This window comes from Pteronotus mesoamericanus, unplaced genomic scaffold (genome assembly GCF_021234165.1).
Source record: "Pteronotus mesoamericanus isolate MK-2021 breed Mesoamerican mustached bat unplaced genomic scaffold, CSHL_Meso_final contig_639, whole genome shotgun sequence".
Lineage (NCBI taxonomy): Eukaryota > Metazoa > Chordata > Mammalia > Chiroptera > Mormoopidae > Pteronotus > Pteronotus mesoamericanus.
In genome coordinates this window covers 584,512-598,740 of record NW_026555223.1, presented here as the reverse complement: position 1 = coordinate 598,740, position 14,229 = coordinate 584,512, and the positions used below count along the sequence as shown (strand labels likewise).

General features: G+C 53.0%; 1 protein-coding gene across 3 annotated transcripts in view; it reads left to right on the top strand.

Annotated features, from left to right (window-relative positions):
• The window catches only part of SPTBN4 (spectrin beta, non-erythrocytic 4), a 66,997-nt gene that overhangs the window by 51,339 nt on the left and 1,429 nt on the right, over window positions 1-14,229 (top strand). For all 3 annotated transcript variants that reach the window (XM_054580758.1, XM_054580759.1, XM_054580761.1), the window contains 13 exons: window positions 1,624-1,902; window positions 1,994-2,124; window positions 3,005-3,209; window positions 4,100-4,480; window positions 5,726-5,970; window positions 8,302-8,440; window positions 8,530-8,614; window positions 8,978-9,174; window positions 9,760-10,379; window positions 11,145-11,214; window positions 11,820-12,112; window positions 13,259-13,432; window positions 13,580-13,622. In XM_054580758.1, coding sequence (XP_054436733.1) covers window positions 1,624-1,902; window positions 1,994-2,124; window positions 3,005-3,209; window positions 4,100-4,480; window positions 5,726-5,970; window positions 8,302-8,440; window positions 8,530-8,614; window positions 8,978-9,174; window positions 9,760-10,379; window positions 11,145-11,214; window positions 11,820-12,112; window positions 13,259-13,432; window positions 13,580-13,622 — 2,862 coding nt within the window. The remainder of the gene's footprint in view (window positions 1-1,623; window positions 1,903-1,993; window positions 2,125-3,004; window positions 3,210-4,099; window positions 4,481-5,725; window positions 5,971-8,301; window positions 8,441-8,529; window positions 8,615-8,977; window positions 9,175-9,759; window positions 10,380-11,144; window positions 11,215-11,819; window positions 12,113-13,258; window positions 13,433-13,579; window positions 13,623-14,229) is intronic.

Below are 14,229 nucleotides of genomic sequence, written 5' to 3'. Positions count from 1 at the left end.
CAGGTGGACTCAGCCTTCACTCAATTACCTGCCATAAGATGTAGGCAAGGAGATTCCCCCAAAGAAAGTCAGAGGCCCTTGACTAGAAGTAAGGGGAATGGCTTACTGGGTCATGAAAAAGAAAAACAACAACAAACAAATAACTCACACCTCTGGCAGAGGGAGAGAACAGAGAAGGTCAGTGAGAATGCTGACTCCTAAGCTAAGCTCTGTGGGGGGCTTTTGAGCCTCTAAAATCACTAGGTCTCTCTTCTGCTCTCTGGGCCTCAGCTTCCATGTCTAAATAGGAGAGAGCTGGTCTAGAGCAGTGGTTCTCCAATTGCTTAGCAGAGAAACCTTTTGGTCACAGCAACTTTTTCACCAAAGCTCAAAGGGAGGCACATAAAAGATGAATAATAATAATAATAATAATGGTAAAACGCACTAATTAAAGATGATGTGGCAAGTACTGTCCTGGGGCGGGGAGGGGGGTCATGTTGGTTATTTCCTTTAATCCCCATAATAACCCTACAAGGTAGGCTAGCCTTTTAAAAAAAAAAAAAAAGTGAGAATGGGGCCCTGAAGGGTGGTGAGGAGGTGGGTACACAAATTATTCTGAAGTGTTCATGATCCAGCTGCCCTGGATGGAACTCTTTAAGAGGCTGGAGTTTTTCTCAGATTTTGTTTTTCCATCTTGATGAAATTACTCTTGGGTGTGGACAGAGTTAGGGACAAACAAAGCTGGCTCATCACTTTCATGGTTGAGGAAAACGATCAAGTGCACTCAATGCTTAAAACTGGGGGAGCACACCCAGGTAGGTGTGAGAGTGCGGGATCCACAGAGGTTGTTAAAAGAACAATCACTGCTGTTATTGGCTGAGCACCTACTGCGTGCCAGGCACAATTCTAAGTGCACGGTGGTACAACACCTCCACAGGGCAGATGTCAGCAGTCTACCACTAGCCATGTGGCTTTGGCAAGTTCCTCAACTTCCTTAGGCCTCAGTTTCCTCATCTGTAAAATGAGAACGATGATGTCTGGCTCCTGGGGTTGGAGTGAAGACTACATGAGTGGCTACATCATGCAAAGCCCTTACTTAGCAAAATGCTTGGCAGGTAGCAGGTACTAAGTAGGTGTTGACTATCATCTTCATTTGCCAGTTGAGGAAACTGAGGCACAAGAGAGGTTAAATAAGGTACAGAGCTGGTTGAGGGAAACTTCTGAGGTGATGGAAGCGTTCCATATTCTGATCTGGGTACATGGGGTTACTCCTAAGATTTGTGCTCTTTGATTCTCAGGCCTGTGTCTCAACCATTAGGGAGGATCTTGTGTCACCAGGCATCTTGGTTCCGAGTCTCTGAAGCCAGCCTTCTTCTTTTAAATCCTGCCACCCCCTTTACTAGCTGCTCCTTCTCGGGGCGACGTACTTCGCTTCTCTGTGCCTGTTTTCCCACCTGCCACACGGGGTTTGAGCGAGTGAGCGAATGAGTAACGACAAATGCTTACGTGGGACCTGGCATTGGCTGGCGGATGTGCGGGTGTTTGCCCGTTTCTCCTGGGACGTGCCAGTCGCAGAGGCGCACGCGGTATTGCCGGGCCTCTGAATTCCCTTCTTCACGCACAACCCCCATCTTCCGTCCCCAGGGACTGAGGCGGGAGATCCAGGCGCACGGCCCGCGCTTGGAAGAGGTGCTGGAGCGCGCGGGCGCGCTGGCGGCGCTGCGCAGCCCGGAGGCGGAGGCGGTGCGCCGCGGCCAGGAGCAGCTGCAGAGCGCCTGGGCAGGACTGCGCGAGGCGGCTGAGCGGCGGCAGCAGGTGCTGGACGCCGCCTTCCAGGTGGAACAGTACTACTTCGACGTGGCCGAGGTGGAGGCGTGGCTGGGCGAGCAGGAGCTGCTCATGATGAGTGAGGACAAGGGCAAGGTGCGCCCGGGCTGGGGGTGCAGGGGTTCTGGGGGAGCTGGAGGCCCGGGTGGGCCTCCATCGCCTCATCGTGGGCGCCGTGTGCCCTCAGGACGAACAGAGCACCTTGCAGCTGCTCAAGAAGCACCTGCAGCTGGAGCAGGGCGTGGAGAACTACGAGGAAAGCATCGCGCAGCTGTCGCGCCAGTGTCGCGCGCTGCTGGAGATGGGGCACCCAGACAGGTGCGTGGGCATGGGAGAGGGATTCAGGGCCAGGTGGGGGCAGGGCCCGTTCTTAGCGAATGGTCCTGCAGGATCTGAAGCTTCGCTGTTGGAAACTGGGAGAGGGCCCATATTGGCTATTGGATGGGGAGGGCCCCTCACTGTGACGTGCTGTATTTTCAGCAGGTGGTTGGGGCGAGAATGGAGGAGCACTGCCCAAGGATGGTTGAAAGGGTAGGGCCAGGTGAACTGGGATTTGAGGATAGGGGATAGCAAGGGGAGGTGTGTAGGATTGAGAGAAGTAAGAGCTCAGGGCAGGGGAGGGTCCTTTTCCTACCCTGTGTCTGCGCAGTGTCTGGGAGGACAGAAAGCCTGTAGTACTGTGAGTGGGCGTGGCCTGAGGTCTCCTGGATGGCAGGTGTGTGGCCTCCCTGAAGTCAGGAGTAGGAGCCACATCTGGGAGGCCTGGATCAGGGGTGAGATCTGAGAGGGGGCACAGGGCTAGACCTCCATCCACTCAAACCTGGAGATCGGAACTGGAGGTGAGGCTGATTAGCTATGGACTCCAGTAGGGAGTCAGGAGCCCCAGCCAAGTCGCTGGAGAGGAGGGGCATGGGACCACAGATGGAAAGGCTGCCAGGAGGCGGGGGAGGGGGGAGCTTATCAAGCTTATGGAAGCGGAGTTTTCCCTGAGTGCTGAGATCCAAGGACTGCGTTGACTTACTCCAAGGCTTGCAGAAAACAGTCCTGCATGGAGGCATCCCAGGGGACCCTACCCTGCCTGAAGGTTAAGAGGAGACACAGCCATGCCCTGAGAGGGGGTGTCAGGGGGCTCCAGTTCTGTCCTTTAAGTCTCAGAGGCTCCATCTCTGCCCCTCCACATCCCGACCCCCAACCCCAGTGAGCAGATCAGCCGACGGCAGTCTCAGGTGGACCGCTTGTATGTGGCGCTCAAGGAGCTGGGCGAGGAGCGCAGGGTGAGCCTGGAGCAGCAGTACTGGCTGTACCAGCTCAGCCGCCAGGTGGACGAACTGGAGCACTGGATTGCAGAGAAGGAGGTGGTGGCTGGCTCACCTGAGCTCGGCCAGGACTTTGAGCACGTCACGGTTAGTAATCACAATAATACCAGTGGCTACTGTATATGCTACTGGAGTTCTCTGGGCCTCAGTTTCCCCATCTGTAATTTGAAGATAATAGTAGCACTTACCTCATGGCTCTGTTTTAAGCCAAATGAATTAATATACAGTAGTCCCCCTTATCCACAGGGGATATGTTCCAAGATCCCAGTGGATGCCTGAAACCATGGATGGTACCAAACCTTGTATATATTACCATCTTTCCTATACATACGTACCTATTTACCTAAGGAAGCATTGTACAGTTTCTCTTTGGCATCTCCAGATTGCCAGCAACACCACTCTTGAGCTTTGGGGCCACTGTTAAGTAAGGCTCACGTGAACACAAGCATTGCAATACTGTGACAGTTGACGTGATGTCCTAGACAGCTCCTAAGCGACCACACATCATGGAGAGACTGGACAAAGGGGTGATTCACATCCCAGGCAGGATGGAATGAGGTGGAGTGAGATTTTATTATGCTACTCAGAATGGCCCACAATTTAAAATGTATGAATTGTTTATTTCTAGAGTTTTCCATGTAATATTTTTGGACCAGAATTGACTGCAGGTAACTGGAACCGCAGAAAGCAAAACCCCAGATAAGGGGGAACAGCTGTAATGCGAGACACTTATGACCGTACTTGGCACACGCAATAATGCCTAACCCAGTGTAATTATTGTTATCACATTGTTATTTTTATTATTGTTATTATTATTGCTACAGAGGAAGTACTCCATAAGTGTTAGATGTTGTTTTTTTATTATGATTTTCCTTGTTACTCTTCCTATCCTTATCTGCCATAAGGGGGGGGGGCCAGAGGGGCCTTGGTGTATACACCTTTGCCTATACCCCTGCCCCCCCACTTCCTGGTGGCAGGTGCTGCAGGAGAAATTCTCAGAGTTTGCCAATGAAACTGGCACAGCAGGGCGGGAGCGACTGGCAGCTGTGAACCAGATGGTGGATGAGCTGATTGAGTGTGGCCATACAGCTGCGGCCACCATGGCCGAGTGGAAGGACGGACTGAACGAGGCCTGGGCCGAGCTGCTGGAGCTCATGGGCACACGGGCCCAGCTGCTCGCTGCCTCACGGGAGCTGCATAAGTTCTTCAGTGATGCCAGGGAGCTTCAGGGGCAGATCGAAGAAAAGCGGAGGCGGCTGCCCCGCCTGACCGCCCCGCCTGAGCCGAGACCCAGTGCCAGCTCCATACAGCGGACTCTGCGAGCCTTTGAGCATGACCTACAGCTCCTCGTGTCCCAGGTTGGGTGCCGGTGGCCAGGAGGGAAGGTGGGAGGCCCTGGGCAGCATGGCTAAGCGATGTGGGCAGCAGAGCAGACAAAAATCAGGCTGTAGAGCGTGTGAGAATTAGATGGTGGAACAGATAGAAAACAGACCACGGAAAGGGGAGAAGTTAGATGATGGAGCAGGTGGAAAATGGACTGATTACGTGGTGCACAGAAATCAGACAGTGGCAGAAAAAAGTTGTGCAGTATGGCTGATAGAAAATAGATAGTATTTCAGTGCTGGCTGGGCAGGGATTCTCCTTGGAACTGTGAAGTGAATCTTACCTAAATTCAGGTAGACAGTTTAAAGGGAATTGTGGGAGGGTTAAGAGAAATTTGGCTTTGGGTCAGAGAGAAATTAGACAGCAGGTCTCTTATAGAAATCATATGATTCTTCTCAGAAAATTTTGATGGGGGCAAATTAATGAAAATTGTATTGGAGCTAATAGAAAATTGTATTGGGCTGTAGATCTGACAGGAATGGGGAAGTGGTGCTGAGAAATCAGATGGAAATGAAGCTGTGGACGTAATAGAACTCAGACAGCTGAACTGAAGAAATGTGGGTTGCAGGTGTAATGGAAGGCATAAATTGGGTGATTATCTTTATATAAATCATGTAGGTCACTGTTAGAAATCAGGCGGAGAGCTTGATAGTGATTTAGTGGTGGATTGGATAGAAATGTGGTGCGCACTCCAACATTGAATCAACTGAGAGTGAACAGCGGGTCCAATAGAACTCATACAGTAGGACCAGTAGAAATTGGGCAGGAGACCTGATTGTAGTCAAATAGCCATTCTGAAGGAAACTGGGCAATAGTAGGTAGGTAATGGGCCTGAAAAAAACTGAGTGAAAAGAAATTGGACAGTGTGTCTCATAAACATCAGGTTGGAAAGAGGTTTCCCGAAAGAAATCAGATTGGTCTGAAACAAGATAGAAGTGGGCCTGAAAAAATGAGGTGACAGGCCCAGCAGACATAGAGCCTCAAACCAAAAGATACCAGGGAGCGGCCTCAAAGAAATCTGGTGGTAGGTCTAAAAGAAGTCAGAATGCAGGTAAGTCCAAGAAAAAGCAGGCAGCAGATAAGGGGAACCTAGTGTGGGATTACTAGGACGCAGGCTTCTTACATTGTTAAGCTCCGTACCCAGCTGGTAGACGGGGAGAGGGCAGAGCCTGGACCCCACGGAGGGCTGGTGCTCGACCTGGCCCTGGCGTGCCCCTCAGGTACGGCAGCTGCAAGAGGGGGCGGCACAGCTGCGGACCGTGTATGCAGGTGAGCATGCAGAGGCCATCGCGAGCCGGGAGCAGGAGGTGATGCAGGGCTGGAAGGAGTTGCTGGCAGCCTGTGAGGACGCCCGCCTGCACGTCAGCTCCACGGCCGACGCCCTGCGATTCCACAGCCAGGCCCGGGACCTGCTCTCCTGGATGGATGGCATCTCTGGGCAGATTGGGGCAGCTGACAAGCCCAGGTGCTCCTCACCCCACCTCAAGCTTCCTACCTGCCTCTGGGCAGCCACCCCCTGCCCATCAGCAGTCCTGTTCCCATAAGAATCACAACAGCCAATACCTGCATGACACCTCTGTGTGCCGGGCACTGTTGTAAATGCTTCATGTGTATTAAGACCCCTGTCAGGCTTGGTATCGGGCTCAGAGCACAGGGCATACTCTTGCCTTCCCTCCTTCCCCTTGCCCCATGCCATCCCCTGTGGGGTGTCATGGCATGGGATGGGCTGCAGCCAGGACAGGGACAGGGAGGCGTGGTACTGTATGTGTGGCTTACCCTAGTAGATATTGATTTATTGCTTACATAACAGTTCAGTGCGGGTGTCCAGCAGAAGCCTGAACCACAGTGATTGGGAGCCAGGTCCTTCCATCACTCTGCCCTGTGAGTCACTGACTGGACCCTCCATGTCCAACTGCAGATGTGGAGGATCACATGGGAGGTTTTAAGAACTAAGCCTCCACTCACATTGCATTGTCTCTGTGACTGTGAGGCCTTCAGTCTACATTAATTTACTCAGTAAATATTTATTGAATGCCTACTGTGTGCCAAGCCCCTGTCCGAAAGCAGCTTATTTTGAGGGTGGAGGCAGGAAACAGATAAGTAAACAAACATCTAATATTATTTTAGACAGTAATAAGTGCTCTGAAGAAAAATAAAGCAAGGTAAGGGAATGAGGTGCTAGTTGGCAAGGCCTCTCTGAGGATGTCGAGTGTGAGACCTCAATGAAGCGATGGTGAGTTGGGTAAAGTTTGGGGAAAAGGGTTTTCCAGGCGGAGGGATCAGCAAGTGCAAAGGCCCTGAGGTGGGTTGTGGTTAGGCCTATTTCAGGAAGAGCAAGATGATCACTGTAGCTGGATGGAGGGAGTAGGGGAGAGTGGAAAGAGGTAGGAAACAAGGTTTGAGAAGGAATAGGGTGTGGTGAGGAGTTTGCCTTTTTTCAGAGTGAGATAGGAGACATGGGAGTGTCTAGAGCAGGGAAGTGATGTGAAATAATGTGCATTTGAGATAGATCTCTATAGGTGCCTTGTAAGCAATAGAGTGTGGAGAGCAAGGAGGGAAGCAGGTAGACCAGTGCGGAGGCTGCTGTGATGAACCAGGTGGGAGATGATGGTGGCTTGGCCCAGTGTGGTGGTTGTAGAGATGGGGAGAAGTGATTAGTTTTAGGAATTTGAACAAAGTCTTTTTATTATGAAAAATTTCACATATACACAGAAGTAGCCATAATAGTATAGTGAATGCACATGTGTATAGTGACCACTTGGCTTGCACAATCATCAACATCTGGCCAATCTTGTTTCATCTACATATCCCCACCCCTACAACTTGCTGATTTATTTTAAAATAAATCTCAGGTGTCATATCGTATCTCAAGGTATGTTTTAAAATTATAAATGTCCAGTTTTGACTGATGGATTAGCTTTAGGGGCTGAGGGAAAAGGAGTCACAGATAAATGATGGGTAAATTTACTGAGGTGGAGGATTTCAGAGGAGAATCAGATCATTCTAGATGATCTAAGTCTTAGGAAAGAGTCATTACAATGTGAAACTTTCAGAAATAAATTTGGACATTTTAAGTCTTATAAAGCTATACTTGCTGACTGGTGGAACATTCAGAAATTCGAAATTTGTTTTGGACACATGACAGCGGACAAGAGTTGTACAGCGCTGTCCAGGAGTTATACAATGCAAGCCACAAATGTGAACCACATATATAATTTAAGATTTTCTTGTAACCACGTTAAAAAAGTAAAAAGAGGAAAGTGAAATTAACTTTAGTAACTGTAATTCATTTTATTTAACCTAGTATACCCAAAATATCAGTTTTAATATGTAGTCAATATTAAAATTATTGAAATATTTGATGCTTTTTTTATACTAAATCTTCAAAATATGGTGTGTACTTTAAACTTCAACACATCTCAGTTCAGACTAGCCACATTTCTGGTGCTCATTTGCCACAATGACTAGTGGCTACTGTATTGAACAGCGCAGACTTATAAGGTTAGAATCACCCAGCTAAAGGAATCTTCAGAAGTAGAGCTTTAGAAAACTGGAAAACTTGCATCTTGAAATCCTAGCTTAGACTCACAGTGTGACACTGTAGTACCCTGGGAAAAGTTGGAATCATTGACTCATTGGGGAACCTTGGACTCCCAGAACTTGTCCATAGGGGTTGGGAGTCTGGAGGTGGCATGGAACTGTGGCTTCAGGGACTTGGGCTCCTCTAGAGCTGTGTATATGGGGTGGGCTTAGGGAAACTGCCTGTGGCTCAGATCCCTGCCACCGCCCACCGTAGGGATGTGTCATCGGTGGAGGTGCTCATGAACTACCACCAGGGCCTGAAGACTGAGCTGGAGGCGCGGGCGCCCGAGCTAACGGCCTGCCAGGAGCTGGGCCGCTCTCTGCTGCTCAACAAGAGTGCCATGGCTGACGAGGTGGGGAGGGGTATGGGGGGCGCCCCTCTGCCATCCATACCCATTGGGATGGGAGCCACCCTTGATTCCTGCCCACCCACCGCTCCCAGATCCAGGCACAGCTGGACAAGCTGGAAACCAGGAAGGAGGAGGTGTCAAACAAATGGGACCGTCATTGGGAGTGGCTGCAGCAGAGTGAGTGGGGGCCCATACACACATGGCTCAAGGGCACAAGGACCTTCTCCATTGTGTTCAGAAAGGCCCAGAGGGTGACACAGGCATGCTTTGCACATTACTCATGGGTCCCGAGTAGCAAACATGAAGGCCTGGCAGGGAGGGCGAGGGGGCCACCTTGCCATTGAAGCAGATTATTTAGAGGAGAAGCTGGTGCCCTCAGAAGTGACCCAGCCTCTCATTCCTACAGAGCTCAGAGTGGTCCAGGCTGGCAGAGAGGAAGCCAGTGTTGGGGGGGGGGGGTGTGGAAGGCCAGACGAGACAGCCACTGTCCCATGAAGACCCACAGTTGTCCCAGCACACTTATCCCACGTCTCCCCTCAGTGCTGGAGGTGCACCAATTTGCCCAGGAGGCAGTGGTGGCGGATGCCTGGCTGACAGCTCAAGAGCCACTCCTGCAGAGCCGGGAGCTGGGCAGCAGTGTGGACGAGGTGGAGCAGCTTATCCGGCGACACGAGGCCTTCCGCAAAGCCGCCGCAGCCTGGGAAGAAAGATTCAGCTCTCTACGGCGCCTGACCACGGTCAGCCCCGACCCCCATCCCCACCCCCACGCCCGTCTACATAAGACAGAAACGCTGGGACTCAGTGCTCAGGGTTGTGCCTAGGGTTGCTGAGACAGACCTTCACTGGCTTCCCACTCTGAGGGTGGGGGTGGGGGAGTTGGGGGAAAGAGCAGACCCGCCACCAGACAGTGACAGCCCAGGGCTGGGATGGGGATGCACAGGGGCCGTGGGAGGCTAGAAGCACTTGGTCTGGCCTGAAGAGTCTCACCTGAGACTTACAGAATGAGGAGGAGAGACCATTGTAGTTAAAAGTCTTAAGGCCCTGGGAGGGGACCATTAAGGAAGTAGGCATGGGGGCCAGAAAGGCAGTAGAGAAAGTGATACTTTAGCTGGTTCTTAAAAGAACTAAGTGTTTGCCGGAGAAAATAGAAATTAAGTTCGTAGCAGAGAGCAAAGCATGCGTGCAGGCCTGGACAAGCTTGTTTTTTTCACCAATGAAACTAATAACCAGGGTGGTGAGGCAGACAACCCAGAGTTGCCTGTCTGCAACGCACCCCCCCCCCGCCACGCCCCTCTACCTGACCCTGGCCCCTCCGTCCCCAGATCGAAAAAATCAAGGCAGAACAGAGCAAGCAGCCGCCCACTCCTCTGCTGGGGCGCAAGTTCTTTGGGGACCCCACAGAACTGGCAGCTAAGGCGGCACCCCTGCTGCGGCCAGGGGGCTACGAGAGGGGCTTGGAGCCCCTCGCCCGCCGGGCCTCGGACGCGTTGTCTGCCGAGGTGCGGACCCGGGTGGGGTACGTGCGCCAGGAACTCAAGCCTGAGCGCCTCCAGCCGCGCATCGACCGGCTGCCGGAGGTCCCGGGGAGGGTTGAGCCCACGGCCCCACCAACCGCATCAGAGAACGTGGTGGAGACCCCTGCGACACCCACGGTAGCGGAGCAGGTCCGGCTGCGGCCCGAGCGCCAGGAGTCGGCTGATCGCGCGGAGGAATTGCCCAGGAGGCGGCGGCCGGAGAGGCAAGAATCAGCAGATCAATCCGAGGAGGCTGCACGGAGGCGACGGTCAGAGCGGCAGGAGTCAGTGGAGCACGAGGCAGCACACAGCCTTACCCTGGGCCGCTACGAGCAGATGGAGCGGCGGCGTGAGCGGCGCGAACGACGATTGGAGCGGCAAGAGTCCAGTGAACAGGAGACACCCGCCAGAGGAGAGCTGGCCAGGGGGTGAGGCCTCCTTAGTCCAGGGAGCGAGGGTGGGGAGACAGACAGGTCCTGGAGCCAGGACGCATAGTGGAGAGGGCTTCCTTCGGTTCTCCAAACTGCCTAAGGAGGGAGAGTGAGTCCTGGTACCCATTTTGCAGGGATGTAAACTGAGCCTGAAAAAGGAGGGTAGGTGACCTGCCTGCTCTCTCACAGCACAGTTCTAACTGATGAAGGAAAGGACAGAGTTAGCCAGAGTGTGTTGTGCAGATCGATCTAATCAGCTGTGTCCCCAGAAAGAGGTATTTGGGTCAAATACATTTCAGTGACAATGACTTCTTGATCCCTTTTTAAATTTCAGATTTCATGAACATTTGCTGAGTGCCTACCCTGTGCATGCTATGTGCTGGGGAGAGCACAGACGGGGCCAACCCCTAGCCCTGCTTTCATGGGCTCACACTCCAGCAGGGGAAACACACTTGTCACCAGACAGTGATGACCCAGAATGATCAGGGCCAGAACAGGGGAAGTCCAGCAGACTTGGAAGCTTGGGGTGGGTGGGGAAAGGCAACAGTCTGTTCAAAGGTTTGAAGGCACCATTTTGCTCTTTGTGTTGCTTAAAACTCAAAAGGGAGAGAGGTTCTGCCCTCCATTCAGCAGCCGCGTCCTGGGCACCTGTGGCGTGTAAGGCCACTATCTGAGGGGCAGCTACAGAAGTGGATAAGGGCCAGGTTGGCCCCTGAGAAAAAGCACCCCACTTCCATTGGGTCTTTCTGCCCTCACCCCCAGGAAGGCCACCCTCGCTGACATTGTGGAGCAGCTGCAGGAGAAAGAGGCAGGCCCAGGGCTCCCTGTTGGGGTAAGTTGAGCCTAGGGATGGGTGGGGAATGGAGAACTCCTCAGTGCAGCAGTCAGGATCCCAGAAACACCAGTGCCTAGCCCTGGGTAACCCCCTCCACTTGAACCCTGAAGAGAGGCTCTCCAGGGATAGAGAGGGTCACCAGATGCTCCCCAAATTTTCTCCCTTAGAAAGATGAGGCCACCAACCTTAGAGACTTCTCCCTCCTACACACACACACACTCCATAGTCTTCCCACATCTGCCCTGGACTCTTTCTCCAGTCCAGTGCGGGGAGCTCAAATTTCCTTACAGACAGCCACACACAGAGAAGCAAGCCTAGATTCCTCCTGCACACAGCTGGGACACCTACCTGCCCGCATCCCCCCTTCATGACTCCTCCTCCCCAAGATCAAGAGGAATTCCAAACCTGTGGGTCCTGGCAGACAAATTCCAAAGACCAGTGGAACCCCTAAGAGTTGGGTCTCCAGCCCTCAGGTCCTCCCATACTCGCCCCGAAGACAGAATGGCCCTGCAGACAGATGGGACACCCAGACCCACGAATTCCCCCAGGTGGCCCCTTCACCCACTTTGTACAGCACCCGATTTCCCCCTCCCTTCACACAGACGTCTCTGTCTCAGCCTCGCGAGCTCCCCCCCGGCCGCCTACCCAACGGGCTTGAGCCGCCCGAACGGACACCTCGGCCGGACCGGCCGCGGGCGCGGGACCGGCCCAAGCCGCGACGACGGCCGCGGCCCCGAGAGGGTGGCGAGGGCGGGGGAAGCCGGCGCTCGCGCTCAGCCCCGGCCCAGGGCGGCTCCGCCCCCGCGCCTCCGCCACCACCCACTCACACAGTGCAGCACGAGGGCGTCCTGCTGCGCAAGCGTGAGCTCGATGGTAACCGCAAGTCGTCCAATCGGTGAGCATGTAGGCACGGCTTTTGAAGGCGGGTTCCAAGCTCGGGATGTCCAGTAAATGAATAGGTGGCAGTGAGAAGGACTTCTAACCGGCAGCGGGGTGGGCGGGGCCTGAAAAAGTGCGGGGCTTAATTTTAAGTAAGCAAGCAATGAGCAGGAGGAGTGGGGCCTGAAGCTAGTGTGACCAATGGGTGAGCGGTTGGAGCTTAGATGAGGGCGGGACCTGCGGAAAATGCTCCTAAAGTGAATGAATGGCGACCCAATATTATAGCAACCAACCCAGGAGTGAATTAAAGCAAATTGGATATGGGGTCTGGTCTAAGGGTTTCAGTGGCTCATGAGGTAGAGCCTGGAGAGTTCCATCCAACCACTTAATGGGGTGGGTCCACACAAGAAGTTTTAAATTGAGGGAAGATCTGAGAAGGTGCGGAACCCAAACTCTGAGGGCGTCTCATATCAATGTCCAAATGGGGGCTTAACGGTGTTGTATTTACTCTTGGAGTCCAGCTCCTGTTTGCCCAACCCTTTTTTGCCCAACTGGGAGGCAGAGGCTGGGAAGGGGTGAAGCCAAAGAGGATAGCAGCGCTGGCCAAAGAGCAGAGTGATGTCTAGATCCATGACATGAAATGGGCAGAACAGGTTGAGATTGCCTGTGGGGTCTCGGTAGTCTTTCTTTTTTTGTGCTGAAGCCAAGGTAGAAGTAACCAGGGGTACTTCGGTGTTTTTCGCTCTTGAGGGACTTCCTCCTCCCTGGTTGGGGCTTTGGCTGAATGAGGAGATGAAGTCCTCATTTCAAGCAGTAGACCAATAAGCTTCCCTTTAGGAGATTCCATGGGAGGTAGAGGAGTGACTGGGAACATGCCCAAGCAAAAGGCTTATAAAGGAGAGATTAAATCTTGCCTTCTAGAAATTCAGAGTGACAGCGTATTAGGAAGGGCAACCCCAGCAGGGGTAGCCTGGGCAAAGACTGGGTACTGAGAGACTTAGACCCTGCCCTCAGCTCAGGAACACCCAAGGCGTATGGCCCCTGTAGAGCAACGGCCCCAAGGGAGGAAAGCGCTGACAGGTTCAGCCCATGGAAGCTATTGATGAAGAGAACCAAAGAAGAGTGCTGCAGAGCTGCCTTGACCCCTGTCTTATTGCCCCAGGTCGTGGGTGAGCTTGTACTGCGTGCTCAGCAAGGGGGAGCTGGGCTTCTACAAGGACGCCAAAGGCCCAGCATCTGGGAGCACTCATGGTGGGGAGCCACTGCTCAGCCTGCACAAGGCCACCAGCGAGGTGGCTAGTGACTACAAGAAAAAGAAGCATGTCTTCAAGCTTCAGTAAGATTTCCAATGGGCCAGAGGGCGGGATCCAAGTTCCAGCTGTCCCCTCCCAGCAATCCCCTGCTCCCTTGGAAAAACAGTTGGTGGAAGGATGGGCCCAGACCTCTGCCCCAAGTCCCCCAAGTCTTGTGTCCCCTTCTGCAGGACCCAGGATGGCAGCGAATTTTTGCTCCAGGCTAAAGATGAGGTGAGATCTGTTTTTTTCTCTCCCTAAATAAGGACCTCAGGGACCACCTGGCTGGCTGGTTCCTGGCCCAGAGTGATGGAGCTGTAAGGGGGAAGCACAAGCTAGAGTTACTGGGGCTGTACTGGGAAAGCCCAGGGCAGAGAAAACCCAGAAGTTCCTAGCCTAGCCAGGGGAGCAATCAGTGAGCGAGGGGAGAAGTGGCAGATCAGGAAGCCTGCCCGGAGTCCCCAGGACAAAGTTCCACCTCCTTGCCTCTGCCTTTGAAGTAAGGTTGAAAAGATAAGAGAAGGTTTAGAAAGAAAGAAAGAGAGAGAGAAAGAGAAAAAAGAAAAAAACAAGCTGAGGGGGTTGATACAGACAGAGGGAACACCATGGGCAAAGATTTAGAGGTGCAGAATTGCAAAGCATTAACTATGCTTGAAGAGAGTTCAAGAAGACATTTCACAGGGGCTGGTCTTGTGGGCCAGAGGAGGTTGGGTTTGTCCTAAGGACACTGGGGAGCCATGGCAGAGGTTTGAGCAAGGGAGGGTTACTGCAATGCATACAGGGTAGATTGGAGAGGGCAAAAGTGGAGGTGTGGAGCCCTGGAGGTGGCCAGGGCAGGGAC